The sequence below is a fragment of the Dicentrarchus labrax genome, unplaced genomic scaffold, assembly GCF_905237075.1.
Source record: "Dicentrarchus labrax unplaced genomic scaffold, dlabrax2021, whole genome shotgun sequence".
In the NCBI taxonomy this organism is placed as follows: domain Eukaryota; kingdom Metazoa; phylum Chordata; class Actinopteri; family Moronidae; genus Dicentrarchus; species Dicentrarchus labrax.
Genome location: NW_026136708.1, coordinates 19,515,879 through 19,535,459, shown reverse-complemented (window position 1 = coordinate 19,535,459; position 19,581 = coordinate 19,515,879). Strand labels below are relative to the sequence as shown.

Below are 19,581 nucleotides of genomic sequence, written 5' to 3'. Positions count from 1 at the left end.
ATAAGCGTTTCAGGCAGCAGCTAGGGGTTGAAATCAGGGAAAAACCTCTAATAAGCCCATTGCACACAATAGCTGCCCAGCACCAAACAGCAGGTAGACAAGGTTAGAGAGATCTGATTTAAAAAAGTGGTCTAACGTCGCTCCACATTATGGACTGCATTTGCCTATCGCAGGTTACTTTTACTTTAGTATTTGAGTGGTTGACCGATGTTTGGTAGAATCGGAGGAAACTTCCCAGCCTTTATAGAAATAGAAAACAAGGAACTTTGCTTTGCTACGTTCTCTGTGTGGCTTTGTAAAATCAGGCGTTTGTGTATTGTACACTCCTGTGATCAGCCGATGATTAACTGATTAAGTGATTCAGCCATTGTTTTCCCCAGGGAGGGAACCATCAGACGACCTACTTCTCTCTCTTTTTTTTCTCAGTCCCTGTCTGGCTCTATGTGTCTCTACCTCTGTCTTTCCTTCTCTGTCACTTTTCTCCCTTCAGTAGTTTGTCGGCACAACTGTTTATCAGAGATGATAAAAGGAAAAACAATCATGCAGTGAGATTGTTACTGCTGTTTTCAATGTCAAGAAAGAACTTTGAGCCTCAGCTTTCATGTAAAACTTCGATGAGAAGTCTGTAAAGTGCTCAGAATTTTTTTTAAATTTTAACAAATTTTTAATTCAGTGACAACTGGGCAACTCCATGTGCTGATGAAGCTCATGTTATGTGTTTGAGAGCTCTTGCACCTACTACATGGTCCTTGCAGGGAGATTGTGTTCTTTAAAGAAAGAACATTGAACAAAAGGCGTCATTTCATAAATGTATTGTGCATTCAAAGCATGATGACATGAACAATTTACATTGAACACATGAAAGGTATACAATCATCAGTTTCTGTAAACTAATTTTTGTTATTTGTTTCTTTTTAGGATTGTACGTAAATCATATGCTGTAAACCATAACTCTCGAGTGGGACAGTTTATATCCGAAATAGGAGATCAATTAATACTGGATGCTTACACGCAGCTAATAAACTACATTATGTTCCCTCAGAGGTCAGCACTGTCAAGACGAATCGCTATAAGTCAATGGTCAATATATCAATGGCGCAAATTCACTTTCACCAAAGTTGGAGCTCAATAGGAAAATATTTTCCCTGCAAGAAAATTGCAGAGATCCTATTGAAAGTTTTAAATGGTGGTGTGACCGATCCTTAACACCAGTGCTGTAATCAAGAGCACCTTTGTTGAGTCCAAGAAAAGGTCCAAGGCCAGAACCAGTCGAGACAGAGTACAAAGGTTCAAGTCCATGTCAGTACCGAGTCCAAATGAGAGAGATTGAGACAGACAAAAACAGAATGCTTTTGCCATTGCCAATGAGATTTGGCAACCAGGCATTCGATTGTAAGTGCCACCTGGTAGGTTGCCAATGTCAATGCCCATTCTGGATGGATTTTGAATTCAACCCATTTTCTGAACAAGCGCCCCTCATAAATGGTTTTGTTTTGAAGGAGGAAGTTACTTCAGAAAAAAGAAAACATATTGCTGCACTCGGTCGAGACCAACAACAATATCAGGGCCAAGTCCGAGACAATAAAAGTCCAGACTGAGTGGACAACACTGCTTAACACTAAGAACCAAGCTAACATCATCAGTACCCAGAAATAACACTGAAGTATCTGCACTAAGATAATGATGAAACTATTCCTGAGCCCCTGTGATAATGATAGAGCAGTGAACTCAAAGGAGAGGCAAGCAGGTTTTTAAATCTCATTCCTTATGTTCCCACAAACATTATGTCTAAACATTTAAAAAAAGTACCATCAGAGTATTTATAATAAGTCACGAGAGTCTTCTTATAATGAAGGCATTATAAGAAGACTATCAGCATCAGGCATACAGAGCCTGATGCTGATTTTTCCCGCCTCTGTGCCCTTCGCAGCACCATCAGTCTGCTCTGCCAGCGATTCGCCATCCTGCCCTTCTCATTATCTTTCTGTTACCTCAGGCATCAAACCACCGCTGTCCTGAGCCGTGCAACCTCTATATGCCAGCTTCCCACACACACAACAGCTTCTACACTGAAAAACAATATCATAGAGATACTCCAAAATAACCTCAAAACATCTCAACGAGTGCTTTGATTTCATAATGGATGTTTAAATCTGATTTTTTTTTTACCTACTTAAATGAAAAATATTTCAGTTTCCTCCTCCACAGCCACATATTCAGGCTTCAAATGATATTGTATTTTAGTGGAAACCTCTGTGGCCCACTTCTACTTCAATGCAGCTACAGTACACTTGCTTTGATATATATTTCACCTGGTTTATAAAATGTATGATGTTTCGACCAAGATTTGTGCAGAAGAATGTTTTTGTATCTCTACATTGTCTCACAAAAGAAAATGGAATCAGCTTATTTGCATTAGAAGAGAATGAAATCATCCCATCCTATTGGCAGTCTTTGGAAAATAAGGTAAGGAAAATGAGATAATATTAAGACCCAAGCACTTAATGAATTCTCTTGTTAAGATGCTTATTTTTGCACTTTGAGCACTATGATCTCACTCTGCCTGCAGGTTTACTTCAAAAGGTTTCAACACTGGACACCAGCTGAAATTACTCATAGAGAGCATCACTTTTTGCAGCGTCGCCCTGCGTTTGTTGGTAATTCACCGTTTCCAAAGGCGTCAGAGATCTGAGGCAGGAACTATCCAGCAGTCCAACCCCTCAAGCTGCAGGACGGACAGCCATCGGTTGGTGTGACCCGAGGACTTCACAGCTCCACACTCTGCCTGATTGGTTTTATATCTGTGGTCCTGTGACAGAGCACTGAATTTACTGAGCTGGAGGCTGTGACCTGCAAACGCTGCCAATCCAGGAGGTTTGAAACCGTGACGTGAGCTCATTTATTGTTGGTACGATTCGTTTTCTGAGCTGCTGAGTGAGACGTTTGAAGCCTACAGGCAGGGCCAAAGCCAACCCCACCCCCTTCCTTACAATCCACCAATAAAAGTCTGTACAATTTCAAAATTTTCCCACATTTTATTTTTCATTTTCTTCCTTTAAATGTTAGTCTGTAGCATCATCTTAGCACCCTACATGATGCAATTTTCGACCAAAGAAATTATAAATCACTTTCATTTTAAGCTACTGATTTATTATTGTGCCCCAAAACCATAAAATGTCAAAAAAAGATAATTATATGTCAGGATCACCCTTTAAATGACTCTCTTTGTGTAATTTATGTGTCAAACTAATCAAGACTAATCAAAACTCCCTGACAGATTGATAAAACCCCAAAGACATGAGTTTGTTTGTCCCTAATTTATAGTCCTGCATGCAGGGTTAGCTGCACCCTGTCGCATCAAAATAAACAATAAACAATAAATCCAAGCTTTTGTAAACATTCCAAACTTTTTTAATCTCTATTAAATCTCACTGAATCAACCAACAATATTTGAAACTGCACCAGGAAACTCAAGAAGTTGGCAGAATGCATCCAGATGAAATCGAATTAATTTAGGTACATTTAAATGGATTTTCTTTTTCTTTTCAAAATAAAAGTTGAAGCGAAATGGCTGAATCTCATAATCTGATTCTTGTCTTGTCCTTATCAGATTTTCACACTATTTAACAATTACCAAAAGGTACCTATGACAATAACCTTTTCTCTGATAAAAAAAAAAACCTCCTGATGCTGCTTTCTTTGCTTCCCGTGCATTCATTTTGATTTAATACCAATGGAGACCTACAGTACAACAGAGAATCTGACTTGACTCTAAATGCCACAGAAAGGATTTCTTAAATTTTACAGTGTAAATTTTAAGGAATCCTCAGACATCAGCAGTGCTTCTCAGACTTCATATTTTAGACACAAGAAAAAAGCGGCAGCAAAAACCAGAAACACAACAACTGTATTAGAATTAAACAAACAGCACCAGAGCAAATGTCCTTACTATCCGGTGACACAATTACATCTCTCCTTCCATTCACGGTTACAAAGTTCCTTTAAGACCTAAAAATCATTGACTGAAAGACCTGTCTGAATCTCCCTTTATCAGTGTATAAAATATGAAGTGCAGTTCGTACCTGCGGTGTCTGGCGTACTTCCCACTGACGTGACCGCTGCCATCACAGCCTGGGGTGGGACAGCTGAGGAGGAAACACACACAGTCAGAATATGTCAGTGATGCAAAGAGAGGACTTTTATCCAATTGAACCTGTCATTATTGTTTGGAGTTTTTTTATTTTTTTTTCGTGTCACAGTTAGTGGTTTCTCGGAACGTACTGCACATACGGATCAAGGATGGAGAAGTGGATTGAGTGATCTGAAGAATGAATGTTCACCATGACTCTGAGTCTCCACTGGAATCCAATATAACCGCTTTGACTCCAAGCTAACTTCAGCTATTGTCCTCCACAAACAAGCAAGATATAAACTGTCTTGCTAGACTTCTGGTGAACCAGAATGACAAATTCATTTCAATGAGTCAGAATTCCCAAATGGCAATGGAAATGGCAACATTTGAAAAAACACCCTTAATTTTGCAAAGAAGTTTTAAAGCTTGCTTGAAAAAAAAAGAGTTAATTTGCTTAATGGGAGATGGAAACACTTTTCAGAATTAAGATCAGCTTTTTCCGCTCTGACAGTCTCCTGATTGCTCCCATGGCTCTATAATAATCCATGATCACTCCACACAGATCTGATGTTACCTTCCTCACATTAATACATACAACAAACTGAACTGTCATATTTCCATCGGATTTTCTGTATTGTTTTTCACCGCTTGATGTTCAACTGGCATCCTTTTATTTACATCCTCTTGTTGCAACCTCTTCTTCTGGTTTTCTGGCTGGAGAACTGGAGTATAGTGAACTAATGAATAGAAGAAATCCTAACAATCGCATAACAATAGTGGCCTTTTGCCGGATTACTTGAAATTTGTTTTTAAAAAATTGCAGCCTTGATACTTGAATACATAAAATCCTCTCTCGTGGTGTTATAAACCATTGTGCAGTGTTTAGCCTTTAATATTATGGATCTATGACTCAAACCGGCTTTTCTCAATAGTTTGTCATCATCTCACCAGAACCTCAAAACCACCACCAACGCAGCCCCTTGAGTTGCCGTCTTCAGTCTGAACATCCAGTTATAACTTAGCTTACTAGCTTTGGGTTAATTAATAAGCATGAAACACGAAGCTAAGGGGTTTAGATTAGTACATAGTTAAGAAATGGAGACGAAGTGCAGGAAGGTAACAATGTGAAAATGGTGAAGATTAAGGATGAATTTTTCAACATTATTTTCGTTTGACCTTAATTTGGAGGACGCCAACTCATCTCATTCAGCTGTTTTTACTGTCAGCAGCAGGTTCAAGTGTTTCTGTCTGGATGTTTTGTTTTTTCTGTATCGTGGTTGCAGTCAGCAGCAGATTTCTACAGGGCTCTGAGTCACTCTGCTGCAGCTTTCAGGCCTCTCTGCCCTGAAAACACGCAGACCGCCAGCCAACGCATGCTGCTTGGCTTCAGGGACTCCACACCCGCGACCCTTGACCCCACACTGCAGAGCTCCACCCACCCTCCACCCATCATCACCTGATCCATACACTCTGTAACTGCAGGCCAGAGTGAGAGCTGCATGAAGATAAAGCAGGAGATTTAACATCACGAGCGCAGGGAGGCAGAGGAGGAGGAAGAAGAGGAGGAAGGAGATAAATAAGATGAGAAAGAGGAGGAAGGCAAGGAGAAGGAGGTTGAGGGAAAAGAGGATGACGACAAAGAATATAAAAGGAGGATGGGGGGGCAGAGGAGGATAAGAAATAGAAGTAGAATGAGGAAATGAGGCGGAAAAGGAAGAAGAGGATGACCACAGTGTAGTAGAAGGAGGGGGAAGAACAGGAGGAAGAGGAGAGAGAGCAAAACATGATGAGAAGGAGAGCTAGTGGAGGAAACGAGGAGGCTGAGGAGGCAGTTTGTTCAAGGTGAGGCGGTTCATCAATCAGTGTGGAAGCAGAGACCAATAGTGTTGACTTATTGATCCCATAGCTCTGTGTGTGTGTTTGTGTGTGTGTGTGTGTGTGTACACAGCCTTCAATTCCCAGATACAATGTCAAAAACGCTTTCCAATCATGGTATAATTCCCAAAATGCATCAGTGCAACCTTAACCTTAACAAGCTGTTGTGTTGAGTTTTTAAAATCCTCCGTCTCTTAAGCATACTTTTTTTTTTTCATCTGTGGTGAGAAACTTCCACTTGTTTCCAAAGCAACTGAATATTTCTTTCAGGAAGTTTCTTGACTCCGGTGCAGAGATCTGTATGTCAACATCCTTCAACTCTTCACAACATTTTATTTTAGATTTAGTATGAGACCAACTGTTTAATTCAAAAAGTGCATGACAATATATCCATCAATGTTTTATATCTCTTTATATCTCCTGTAGGGGCACCATATAGCCTATGTGCCCACAGAGCATATGATATGTTTTCATTAATTAAAGTATACTGAGACTAGCCATTATTACATGTTCTGAGTTGAAACCATGCTTCCTTATTCTGGTTTTCTGCATTTGGCATTCATTCATTCATTCATTCATTCATTCATTCATTCTGTGTCCCAAATGGTGGCCTTAACCCTTGCCGACATTCTCTGAGTTGCACTTTTAAATTTTCATGATCGATCAATAATTGGTTTACCTTGATTGGGTGAGCTGACTCTCGGTTCATATCAAAAGATTTCTCATAAGATCCCTTGCAATTCAAAATCAAATTGGTTCATCCCTGTATATGAAAATGACTAACTGTGTTATTTTATTGAAAGCATCAATTTCACATTGTCCAATGTACAGAGTAACCCTTCCAACAGTTTTCTCCCTTTTGTTGGCTCTCAATTTCAAAAAGGTTAGAGACCCAAGAGAAAGAGAAAAGTTTAGTGGGTCACCAATAACTTTAGGTTCATCATCAGGGTACCATAAATATCAACAGTATATTTCATGAAAATCTGGCCAGTCATTAAGCTCTGGTGGTGCAACATCTCCATCTTTAGTCCCGTTAGCTAGCTGGACAAAAATCCCTTATAACTGGAGTTAAAATGGAAACTTTGGGCAGTGATAGATATATAATAAAACCAGATATGGCAGAGTGGCTGCTTCCAATTTTGCCCAGCGGCCGGTATTATAGCAACAAATTTCCCTACGGCCTAAAAAGCCTCACTAGACCACCATTATAAAAGAGAAAACTGTTGACATGACACCTCAAACTACCAACAAGGTTAACACTCCTCAAGCTGAGAAATGCGATTTAAAAATCAGTGACATCAACACAATGTAAACTCTATGGGCCAAACAGGATCTCACAGGCAAAGAGAGAAACACTACTGCACATATTCATTGGGCCACATAACCAGGGAGTAAACCCGAAAAGTAAAAAAGTTTTTGGGTGTATGTATCACTGGATTGAACAGGCACCATCCTGGCGTTTGGTATATATCTATGGCTGTGATGCAGCAGAAATTGCAGATTAGATTCCCACTGAGCTGGCAGATGTGATTTGTTTATTAAGCAATTAAAATTAAGTCATGGAAGACTTTTAATATCGTTGCCACATGTCTTTTTTTCTCCCAAATCTGCCACGCCACAATGACAAATTAATTTGTATATGTTTATCCCTGCAGATTAGTCAGATTAGGGACTGTGATGGAGAAAATAAAATGATGAAAAACATTCAATGATTGCTCATGACATGCTTATGGTATTTCACAGTATTTACTTCATGAGTTATTTCTACCATTACTCCTAACTTCAAAGGTTCTCTGTCCATGTCTGGTCCTCGGTGCACACCCCTTACCGGCACCCATCAGATTTAAATTCACGGGTGAAACAAGCTGAGTTTTCTGCTCCTCTGCTCAGGGCTCACACAGCGCAGACAGGACATGTTGTTTACAGTAACGCATTGACCTGGATCAAACCGGGTTCAACCATAATCTGCTGCGCACACCAATATTTGTCAGTTTTACTAAATGAGATTAAGTGAAGCAGAAACTACCGTCCTGCACACACACACACACACACACACACACACACACACACACACACACACACACACACAGGTAGTAGTCATATTCAACATTTACTGTCAGCAGCAGCTGGTGTGTTTCTCCAGTCATGACGCAAAATGAAGTAAGTCATCAAAATGTAATAAATTACTGGTCGAATTAGTTGGTTGAGTAGATGACACACTGCTGACCCACTACTGTATGTTCTAAATCATGATTTCCTCAGAAATACTTCATCCATCTGCATCTATTCACTTCGCCTCAAGCTCAGCTCCCTCTTCAGCTCAAGGATCTAGTACAGCTTCTGCATCACTACTGATGAACTGAATCAATCCACCCATTCGTCTCACACTCCATCTTATGCTCACTCATTAACAAGGCATTGTTCTTTGTGGTTTGAAACTTGAATGTAAGGACTCTCATTCTAGCTGCAAACCACCCAAATGTGCACAAGAGGACTTCACAGAACTCTATCATTGGCAAAAAATGGTGTGTAATGGTATTCTGATAGGTGGCTACACTCATAATTCAGAAAAATGCCCTCTAGAAGTCAATTTACTTTTGATACTACATTTTGCTGACTCTGTCAATGCACAACTTGGAGTCTTTTTAAATTGCTGTATTGCTACTTTCAAGGATCTGAATACTTCCTCCACCTCTTATTAACATTTCCCCCCACTGTGCCACGGCTGCCTGTCATTTAAAGTTGTGTCAGTAACACTGTTTCATGTTCTTGACAAGTTCTTACAGTCATTCCTGGGTGACTCGATCCAAAAGAACAACAAGATGGTTAAACTGCGAGAGCAAAGAGCTGGTCCGCTGTTCCACTAGACTCACAACACTTCGCTCAATAAAGACTGAAGACAATCACCCACCTTTTGTCACTAAAACTAGGTGGAAACAAAAACCCTTCAAAGTTTGCTGATGTTAAATATTAATTTCTTCTTCATCTTTGGAGAACATTACAGGAAGAGATTCGTTGAGAGACGGATTACCCAAAGTAGTATGTGGGAGTCAATCGTTTTTGCAACATTATAGACAATTAAACAGAATCAAATATTTGAAACATCCATTTTCAATGTTTTAAAAAGCTCTCTTTGTGATTTGCTATATATCTATCACTGTGGAGGAGTGGAGGAAGAGCATCGTTTCAGGTAAGGCATGTCCTTGAAGTAAGAAGTGTACATTTGTAAGCGGCTGTTCTCGCTGCCATTCAAGCAACAACCTTGCATTTAGAAATACCCGGACAATTGGTAGGCGGGGTGATCGTCTGGTATTTCAAGACTACTGTTGTGAGACATCCACAGTGCTTCGACAATCAGCTGACAAATGTCCGGTAACAATACACTATTCACGTTCATATCAGGCCAGTCGTTCCTCTCAAGGTTTCTCTATTATGGCCCACCTGAATGTCGGCGTCACCTGACATATTACTGTCAAACACACTGAACTAATGCACCCAATCAGAGTGGGCCCATGTAGTGCGAATTACGAGATCATGAGTCAAAACTATGAGACATGGGGAGGGAGGACATCTTTCAGTGTTATTTTCTCTTAATGAATGCAAGGTGGTGACACAATTCAATACCAAAATGCAATAATAATAGTGCAATTCAATGTTAAATGTGTTTTGCAGAGGTTTACCTACCTGAACAGCTCCTGTGTTACTGCTTCCACAGCGGCTTCGGACAGAGACAGAACAAAACAACTGATGTTACAACATCACACCTGCTGTGAACTTCCAGTATGTGATACATTTGGCTATTTACTGATGCTTCTAACTTCAAGGTGAGCATTTCATTAAAGATGTATTACGCTTACATGAGTAAAAATCGCTGTCATATTATCTAGGGTGACTAGCTAGCCAGCATACTGTAGCCAGGTTGCCTTTAATAGTGTATTTCTTCAAGAGTAGACAAACAACAGACAGACAAACATACCTCTAACTCCTTTGGACCGTGTGCGATGGCGTTTTCTAACCACATTCACCTCCATCTGAAGAGGAAAACACAAGTCAACACTATTAAACTGTAAAGGCAAAAAGAAACTATGTTGTGTTATTTGCTCATTTCAAATGTGTTTCCTAAAGCAACCACCTAGAAAATCCCTTGCAACTGCCCTTGGAAACGCAACATCTATCACCCTGACTCAATAATCTGCTAGCAGCACCTTAGCAACTAGCTACCTTGAAAACCATATTTAGCACTTAATAACACCTGAGCCACTTAGCAACCAACTAGAAAGCACTTGGCAACCACTTTAAAAAAAACTTAGCAACAAACTGCTGAAGGTAGGGCAGTAGCAGCTACCTCTAATCAGCAATCACTGCTAACACCCAAACAAAGACTTTGCAATCCATCAGCTCCTGCAAAAGGAAAGACTTATAGACCTGAACTGTTTAGAATCCATCTGCTAGAAACGTTATAATTGGCAACGTCTCAAATAGTAGCAACACATTAGCTACCACTCAAATGGTGGCTACCACCAACAAGTCTGGGTTGCACCAGTTTTTAAATCTATAACTAGATTTTTTGAAGACATAAGTAATGTATAAATTGGTTACAAGAAAACATCTGTAGTGCTGTCCAAAACTATTATAGACAGGAAGTCACTGTAGCATCACTATCTGTATAACAAAAATAACTCCATTATGGGATCAAACAATATATTACATTTAATTGCCAATACTTGTTTTATTTGGACAGAAGAAGGAAGTTTGTTTCAAAATTATTTCATGCAGTTTATTAGATATCCCAGTTTCCATCATTATTAAACAGCATTGTATCACGTGTCAGGTCATACAAGTCGACCATCTATATATTTCTTTTACTCTTCACTGTACAAGGGTCGTCTATCTTTGTCAGTTCCGTTAGCTACACAGTTACACAGTTTTTTACTCTCCCTTCTGTTGTTGGTGTTGCTTTTGTCTTAATATCTCTGCTAGTTCATTAAATTTCTCTTATTTTTCAACAATGAACATAAATTATGCAAAACAAAAAGTGTGACTTACTTATTCTGATATAAACACCAGCTGGTTGTGACAGTGTATCTACCTGGTCAGAGCTCGGTGTAGCACTGGTCATGTAGCTGAAGAGTCTTTATACCAAACAGAATTCAGAAGCCGTCTTCCAAAGTCATGATCTGCAAAAACAAAACACAGTAACTTCTCAGTTCTGCAGGATATCAGATTCCCAGAATCAAACCTGTATGCAGTTGTTTCTTTCTGCTTAAGTGTCCTTGAGCAAGACACTGAACGGTGGCCTTCTCACTTTAGTTGAGAAGCTTCTGAACTGATAATTGTCTTTCTGAAATGTATAATTATAAAAAAACAATTTTTATTGATAGTGACAGCTGAACAGTGACAGGAAATGGGGATAAAGAGAGGAGATTCCATACAGCAAAGGGCCACAGGTCAGATTCGATTTGGTACATGGGGCACCAGCTGTACCAGGTGAGCTAGCCGGGCGCCCCTAATTATATTTTGTCGACATTTTGACACCTGAGAGAGTCCTGCCAAATGCCATCTATGAATTTTTACTGATATTTTCAAATGTGAAATTTAATTCATTCAGTCAATTAAGTGTTTCTCTGGAAAGGTTGAGTCACTGCTAAAAACATTTCAGCAACCTACAGAATAACATTTCATTCATTCAGTCAATTAGGTTTTTGTCTGCAGCGGTTTTACAGATTTACTACCGAAAACATTTCAGTGACCTACAGCTAAGCCAGCAAATGACCCGTAACAAGGCCAAAAACATGGATAAAATAAGTTCTCTAAAGCATTCATCTTAGTCCTGAAAGGATGAGCTGCTTCGGAGACAAGACATCTTACTTCACCAGCTGTGAACTGAAGACTTGAAACTAGAGATATTAACATACCATTTTTTCTTTCCTGATAACGATTCCGACACCTAAACTTTGTGTATCAGCCGATACCGAGTATGGATCCAATACATGTGCGTTACAAAATAGATACTATATGTATACATATATATAATTATTTTCATGACTTCGCTATCCTGGGAGAAAAAAATGGCGAAAGGAATACTACTGGGAAGTAGCAGGGTCCCCTTTCAGAACTGATAATCTACTTGGTATCAGATCGGTGCACAGGTACACATACTCGCCAATACCCAATACCACATTTTAGGCAGTAGTGGTGGAATTTCTGATATTGGTATCGGTACTGGACAACTTAATTTGAAACTTAAGAATGTAGAATAACTGTGCTTTCATTTCTGAGAAGAGCAGATGGTAAAAGTGGATCACAATCATCAGTAATTTCATTTTGAATATTTTCACACCAGGCAGAAACCAACAACAGTCAGAGGACAATAATTCATCTGAAATTCTCAGCCTGAAATGGAAGTTTCCATGTGAACAACAATAAAACAGTGTTGTGAAGTGGAGGGATTGACTTTGGGCATCCAGGTTTCTGAAAGAAAAATGATTTCGCTCATAAACAATGTTAGGTGACTGGCAGCGAACTCTCTGTGTGACTCCTACAATCTCTAAACAACTGAATTTCTAAGAATTTAGAAATTAAGTTGTTTGTCTTCAAAGCACCCATATGACCACTGCACAATACAAATGGCATCCAAAAGAAAAATAACTGCAATTTTTTTTATTTTCTTTTATCAAAATTTTAAATAACACAATAATCTCCCTTTGGGCTACAATTATTACAGCAGAACATGAGATCTTGCTGGGAGATTTTAAATGCAAACAGCAACACAAAAGAGAATAAGACAACACTGATGATGAAGACATGAACACAGCAGCTCTGCGTGCTTCTCTCTCCTCAGCTGCAGTGCAGCTCGGGGGGGTTTGCAGCGTTAATATAAATGTAAATTCTGGACAGCCTCGCCTGAACTCTCAGCCTACTCCCATTATGGTGCCACAGCAAACCGAGGCCGGGTGCATCTGAGGCCGCCACTCCACTGAGCGTGCTCCAACGCACCCTACATCAAACACAGTATTTCCTCCCTCTGCCGCGAAGAGCTCTGCCGGAAAAAAAATCCTCCACCTCCCTGGAAACTGTACGACTGAGTGGGCTAATGGGTGTGTGTGTGTGTGTGTCCATGCATGTTCTTGTGTGCAGATGATGTACTAACCTCACCAGAGTGAATGTGTGCCTTCATGAATGTGTGTTTCCATAGGCTGTGTCCTTGTTCTGCCTCTGCATGTTAGCCTGTGTGTTCTTGTACTTCTATCTTTGAGAGGACCATTTTCAGTTTTAGACCTCGAGCGGGAGGACATGTTCGATTGTCGGGACATTTATGGAAAGTGAGGACTTTTTGAATTGTGTAGACATTTTTCAAGTCATGACACTTTTTTTGAAAATTATGGTATTTTTGTGGAGTGAGGACATTTTAGAAAGTCGGGGCATTTTTTGGAAAGTCAGGATTTTTTTGGGAAAAATAAGGACCTCTTTTGGAAGGACAGGAACTTTTTTATAGGACAAGCAAGATTATTTGGAAAAGGGACATTTTTGAAAGTCGGGATATTTTTGGAAAGTTGTGATATTTTAGGAATGCAAGGACATTTTTTGGAATAATGGGGACAAATTAAAACCTTTTTTGGGAAGGCCACAAGTATGACCATTTCTGGAAAGTAATGAAATTGTGTAAGAAATAAGTGAAATGATTTGAAAGTGACAACCTTGTTGGAATCAGGGCTAGGGAACAAAATATTTCAGTGGTGGTCCTCACAAGGATAAATAAATGTAAACTACATTTGTGTGGGTGTACACATCTATGTATGATATTGTACAATGTTTACTATGTGTAATAGTAATGAACAGTAATGTAATACTTTTTTTCAGATGTATTTTAGTGTTATGGAAGTGTTACCTGAATTATTGAAGCAAAAAAAAAAAACATGCTTGGGAAGTCAGTCAGAGTGTGTGTGTTTGTGTGTGTGTGTGTGTGTGTTTGTGTGTGTGTGTGTGTGTCACAGTGTCCTATATGGCTGGATTGGCGCTGCGTGAAGAGGAGCTTCCTGCTGTTTAGTATTCAGTCCGACACTCTGCCTGTCTGGTACAATATGATGCAGAGCGCTATACTGCTATACTCAGAGACACACACACAAACACACACATCGATATACACACAGACACACACATACATACTTGCACTAATACATACCGTCACATTCACAGACACACACACGTAGTCATGTAGGTTCACCTACTTTGCCATAGAAACACTCTTTTTCTCTCTGAACACAGTCTGATACATTGACACTCCCACAGATACCTGGTGGCTGCAGCGATCCCTCTAGGTCAAAGCCAACATCACAACTCGCATTTATGACACAATTTAATTTTTCTGATTGCTCTAAATCTGCGTTTCTCAAACTTTTTACACCACGTACCACCTCAAAAAATATTAGTCTCTTCAGGTACCACCATTATGACCAACATTAAAACCCATTAGCGGACAGTTCACGCAGGAGGCAGGTTTATTCCTCGTAAGACGATTATTTATCCTTGACTGTTGTCAGCCACAGCCACGATGTACCAAGGGGTAGCACTAGCACTGGCACACAACCTCTTCCACACGTCTCTCATACACCACAAGGTGGAACTAATCATGGATGTATGCGTGCGCTATGTGCGTGAGTGTCACAGGTATGAATTTCACAGGACATACAACACTTATTTTTAAATTACATTTCAGCCGTCTGATTGATTGTCAGTCAAAATTTTGTTGTATTTTGATAGTATCTGTTTTGTTAATTAATTTAATTTTAAAAGCACTTCCGCGTACCACTAGAGGGAGCTTGGGTACCGCCAGTAGTACACGTACCATAGTTTGAAAACCAGTGCTGTAACTGATCATTTAATAACACCATATTGTTCTTGGGAGACTAGTAAGTGAGCCATGGTGTACAACTAGGCGTAAAGTAAATAATTTTCCTCAACTCAATTACTTTCCATACCAATAAATCCCAGGGAGTATTATAATGTGTAGTCACTCACCAAAGGAACAAAGACAGACTGTGTTTAAACACTCCTGTGTGTTTTAGAGTTTGTTTGTCATCAGTTTAGCCCATGGTTAGGTCACCACTCAATAAACCGTTAACGAAGCCTATAGCATCAGTGCTGTTGCTATGGTTACCTGCAGTTTAATATAACTTCAGTACTGATTGAGAACAGTGGTTTAATTGCTTATGAGCAGAACTACTGTATATCTATAGGTGCCTGAAAAATATTTTCGTTTCGTTTTGAGTTTTGGGATGAAGTAAAATAAAAAAAAGATTTGTGCATCTTGTTTTCTATTATCTGTTGGAGCAGCTCATTAAGTTGGTTTAGGTGATTTGTAGGAGAATAGACATTGAGGCGTCTATTAAAACTGGGCTAAATAATGTTTACATTTTATATAACAGTACATCAGTATGTAGCAGCAGTAGCTCCTGGACACCTTTCTTGGCAAAAGTGAGACTCCATCGCAGTAACAACAGCTTTTTAACTTCTACCTACAACCCGCAGTAGTCCTTAAAGTAATTCCAAGCCAATTAAGAAAAACGAATTGTATCGAAATTTTACTTCACATTTGAGGATCAGAAAATGACACAATAACCTGAGGACTCAATTACATACAACTCCCTAAAAATGTTCCAGTTTCCGGCCTGGAGAGTCTGCAACACACATACAAACACTCTCAGGCAAATGTTTGTGAGCCCAAACAAAGCACACACACACACACAAACACAGACACACACGCAGCAGGCAGGTGAGGTGTGTGTTTTTGGCGGAGCTCGACAGCAGCTCTGTGTTTTATTACAGCAGAGCACTTTTATCAAACCCAACAAACAGAAACACCTGGTGTGTGATGTGACGCTGCAGTGCACAAACCAAACAACACAACTGAACAGAGAGACAGGCAGAGAGAGCAGCGCTGCTTCAGGTCTGTCTCTACCTCTGTCTGTCTGTACATCAAGGGAGAGCTACTCATATTCTGGACACGAACGGCTTACATGAGTGACGCATGCTGAGGGTCAGTTGTAGCCCCAGAGGATAAAGCCTACTGACATTGGTCATCCCCTGACTTTTCATTTAGCGCCACATTTGGAGCCAGAACGGTGTCTTTAAGATTTGGCATCCCAAAAAAAAATTGGCATTGAAAACAAAACCAGTACTGAAAAAGGAAACATTGGCATTGAAACATTTGTACTAAAAACAGTTGTATTGGCATTGAAACAAATATTGGCACTGAAAAAAGAAACTAATTAAAATAATGAAAATCTTAAAATCTTGTTATTTTATTTTAATGGGAGTTTTTTTGTATTTTTCAATGACAACCTTCAGATTTTTTCTTCATGTCCCTTTTTTTCAGTGACAGCTTTTTTACAATGTCACTTTTTTTTCAGTGTCACTGATTTTCAGTTTCGGCTTTCTGTCACTGTTTTGGTGTCGAGAGGGAGGGGTCTGAGGGGAGGGGCAAATAGAGCGTGGTTTGCATATAATTTGCATATCGGCATACTCAGTGGCGGACTGACCAAAGGCTCGGTTCGGGTCACGCTTGATTTTGAAATAAACAATCCGTCGTGCGGCTCATTAGGGTATCTGCCTCGCTGAAGCTCACACAGACTGTGCAGCAACGTTGGGCACAAACACACCCCCTCCTCACTTTTTCTGAAGCTCTCTGTCACAGCACTGCAGGCAGACACACACCAAGTTGCGTGTAAATAACATAGACACAACATAATACATTATATGAATATTGAAATCCTTGCATTATATTATTTCATTTAACCTTTATTTAACCCGGTAAAATCCCATTGAGATTAAGAACGTATTTATTGTTATATGAACATAGCCAATGCATATAAAAATGGTCAATTAATGAACAGAAACATTTATTTTGTAGGGGAAAGAAACAGGAAAAGCTGTGTGTTGGCGCATGTGGAGCCTTTGCTTTATTATTTTACACTCTTCAGTAGGCGCCCAACCTAACTCACTCTTGGTGTTTTGCGTTAATCGGGTGGTGGTGGCCTGGGATGGAATCAAATTCCCGGCCTGAATTATTGTCCCAGTCCGCCCCACAGAAGAAGTACGTCTATTTTCCGGAACCCGCCGTCCGCTCTGAAGCCTCTGGTATGGTGGCATTGCTAAAATGTCCTGTTCACCGGGAACTTCCAAACCACAAGTAAGTCTGTTCATCATTCAGAGCGGACGGCAGGTTCCGGAAAAGAGACGTACTTCTTCAGTCTGCCGATATGCTAATTATATGCAAACCACGCACTGCTTGCCCCTCCCCCCACCCCCCCCCTCCCCCCCCCAAAAAATTAACTGAAAAGATTCTCATTGAAAAAAAAACTGACATTGAAAAAAAACTGTCACTCAAAAAAGTGACATGAAAAAAAATCTGAAGATTCTCATTGAAGATTAAAAAAAACTCCCCAAAATAAAATAATAAGATTTTCAGATTTTTATTATTTTCCAATACAACTGTTTTCAATACAAATGTTTCAATGCCAATGTTTCCTTTTTCAGTACTGGTTTTGTTTTCAATGCCAATTTTTAATTTTTAAAGTCGCCGTTCTGGCTCCATACACCTGCAGGTCATAATTTCTCACTTAACCACTGAAATATCTCAACATCTGGCACCAAGATTGGCACAGACAACACAACTTCGACTGAATTTGATTTGTCCAATATTTTGGTTTAAGTAAATTTCTGTTTTGTGCTATTTAGCAAATGTTATCTTGCTAACACACTTAACTATGATGGTGAACATAGTAAACCTTTTACCTGCTGAACATCAGCATGTTAGCATTGTCATGGTGATTGTTTTCTATCTATTTTGAGTAAATGTAGCAAATTCATTTTTTCTTGGTACACTATAATCTAGCAGCTATAATAGAATTTATATCCTCACAGTATTGGCCATCTATTGAAATGCTTAAAACAACCTATGTTGATACAGGTATTAACCCTACAAAGAGTTCCTGTCACCACTTTAAATCAGGCAGAAGTGGCATAACTTTATTAGTGCCATAAAACTGTTCATGTCAACAGTCAGCATTGGTTTCTTTTAACCACGTTTTCCAAATCTAATAACCCAAGTAGTTTTTGTGGTGCCAAAACCAAACACTTACCATAGCAGTAGGAGAATAGTTAATAGGTCAGTTGTAACAGTTTTGGAAGAAACTGACAAACGATGTCCCGTCAGATCGGAAAAGGCTCATATGGTTCTAAAAGTTAAACAACTTAGGTCAAATGTTGCTTGAGACTTCAAAGGTTTACACAACTTTAAGACATGTTGGACACGAGTATTTGACTGAAAAGCAGCTTTATGTGCCCCAAGAGGTCGACCATCTCAGCCTGACAGGAGCTGCTGCCTGAGAGGCTTAACTTAAAACCCAGCTGAGGTCATAATAACATAGTATGTTGCCTTCATGGATAGAAATCAACAAAGATAAAGTGTGTTTTCTTACTTTGCTGTTCTTCAGTACTGTTTTATAGTGATTGTACTTTACTTAAGTCATACCATCTCACTTTACACTTCTACTCCACTACATTTCAGAAACAAGTCCTTTTTACTGTTGTTGTTACAGCTACATTAAATACTTATACTTTGCAGATTAAGATTTTACATACAGAATTCATTTTATAAAATGCCTTATTATGGATTAAACAACCCAATATATATACATATAAAGTAGTTTAAATTAGCTCAACTTACTACATTAAAATGCTACTTAAATGTGAATGCTTTAATCATATTATTATTATTTATCTAAACACACTGTGAAAGTAGTGTGTTTAATGAACACTTACGTACATTTAATAATACTTCTGTACTTTTACATGAAGACTTCCCTACTATGAATATAATTACTGTATTTTAGCATGTTAGCTACAGCAGCTGCTAAAAAAAGACCTTTAATGCCTTTCACTGTGATGTATAAACTGCTCTGCAGTACAGTTAGTATAGTTGGTGGTGTAAACACACACACACACACACACACACAAAAAGCTGCAGTGGCTAAGCCTGGTGTGAAGGCCCCGACTCCCTCCTGTACATCAGCCCCACTCCTGGTTTCCATGGAGACTGGACTGATCGGGTGATTAGCCGCGTCAATTAACCTCTGACCAATCACAGAGAGAGCCTGAGCAGCAGCAGCTGACTGTGATCTGCAGATACGATCACAGCTGAATTCAGACATGTGAACACTGCATGCTAACTAACAATTAAAGCATATGGGGATTCTACATTAGCATAATAAATTACATTCCTGCACTTGTTTTTCCTTTTTTTCTTTTCTAGTTTTTTATAACCAACTCCACAGAGTGATTTTTTTAATTTGCTGGTTATTAAAGCACAATGGACAAAAGTGTATCCAGAAAGATCCAGTGAAGTTAATGGAAATGTAACCAGATCTGTTTATCATATCATATAAAAATATATACATTTCCATAAACTTCATTGGATCTTTCTGGATACATTTTTGTCCATAGTATGTGTCCTTATACAAACGTATGACCCCCTTGTATTATACCGTATTATTGTTCATTTATTCCAGTGATGA

General features: G+C 39.3%; 1 protein-coding gene across 11 annotated transcripts in view; it reads right to left on the bottom strand.

Moving 5' to 3' along the window:
- myt1la (myelin transcription factor 1-like, a) overlaps positions 1-19,581 on the bottom strand; it is a 67,984-nt gene that overhangs the window by 40,730 nt on the left and 7,673 nt on the right. For 10 of the 11 annotated variants that reach the window (XM_051408384.1, XM_051408388.1, XM_051408382.1 and 7 more), the window contains 4 exons: positions 11,097-11,184; positions 9,984-10,038; positions 9,692-9,725; positions 4,083-4,145 (listed from right to left, as the gene is read on the bottom strand). In XM_051408384.1, coding sequence (XP_051264344.1) covers positions 4,083-4,145; positions 9,692-9,725; positions 9,984-10,038; positions 11,097-11,126 — 182 coding nt within the window. In that variant the 5' untranslated portion in view covers positions 11,127-11,184. Of the gene's footprint in view, positions 1-4,082; positions 4,146-9,691; positions 9,726-9,983; positions 10,039-11,053; positions 11,185-19,581 lie in introns of those variants that run through there. The other variant, XM_051408385.1, reaches the window with a different exon arrangement.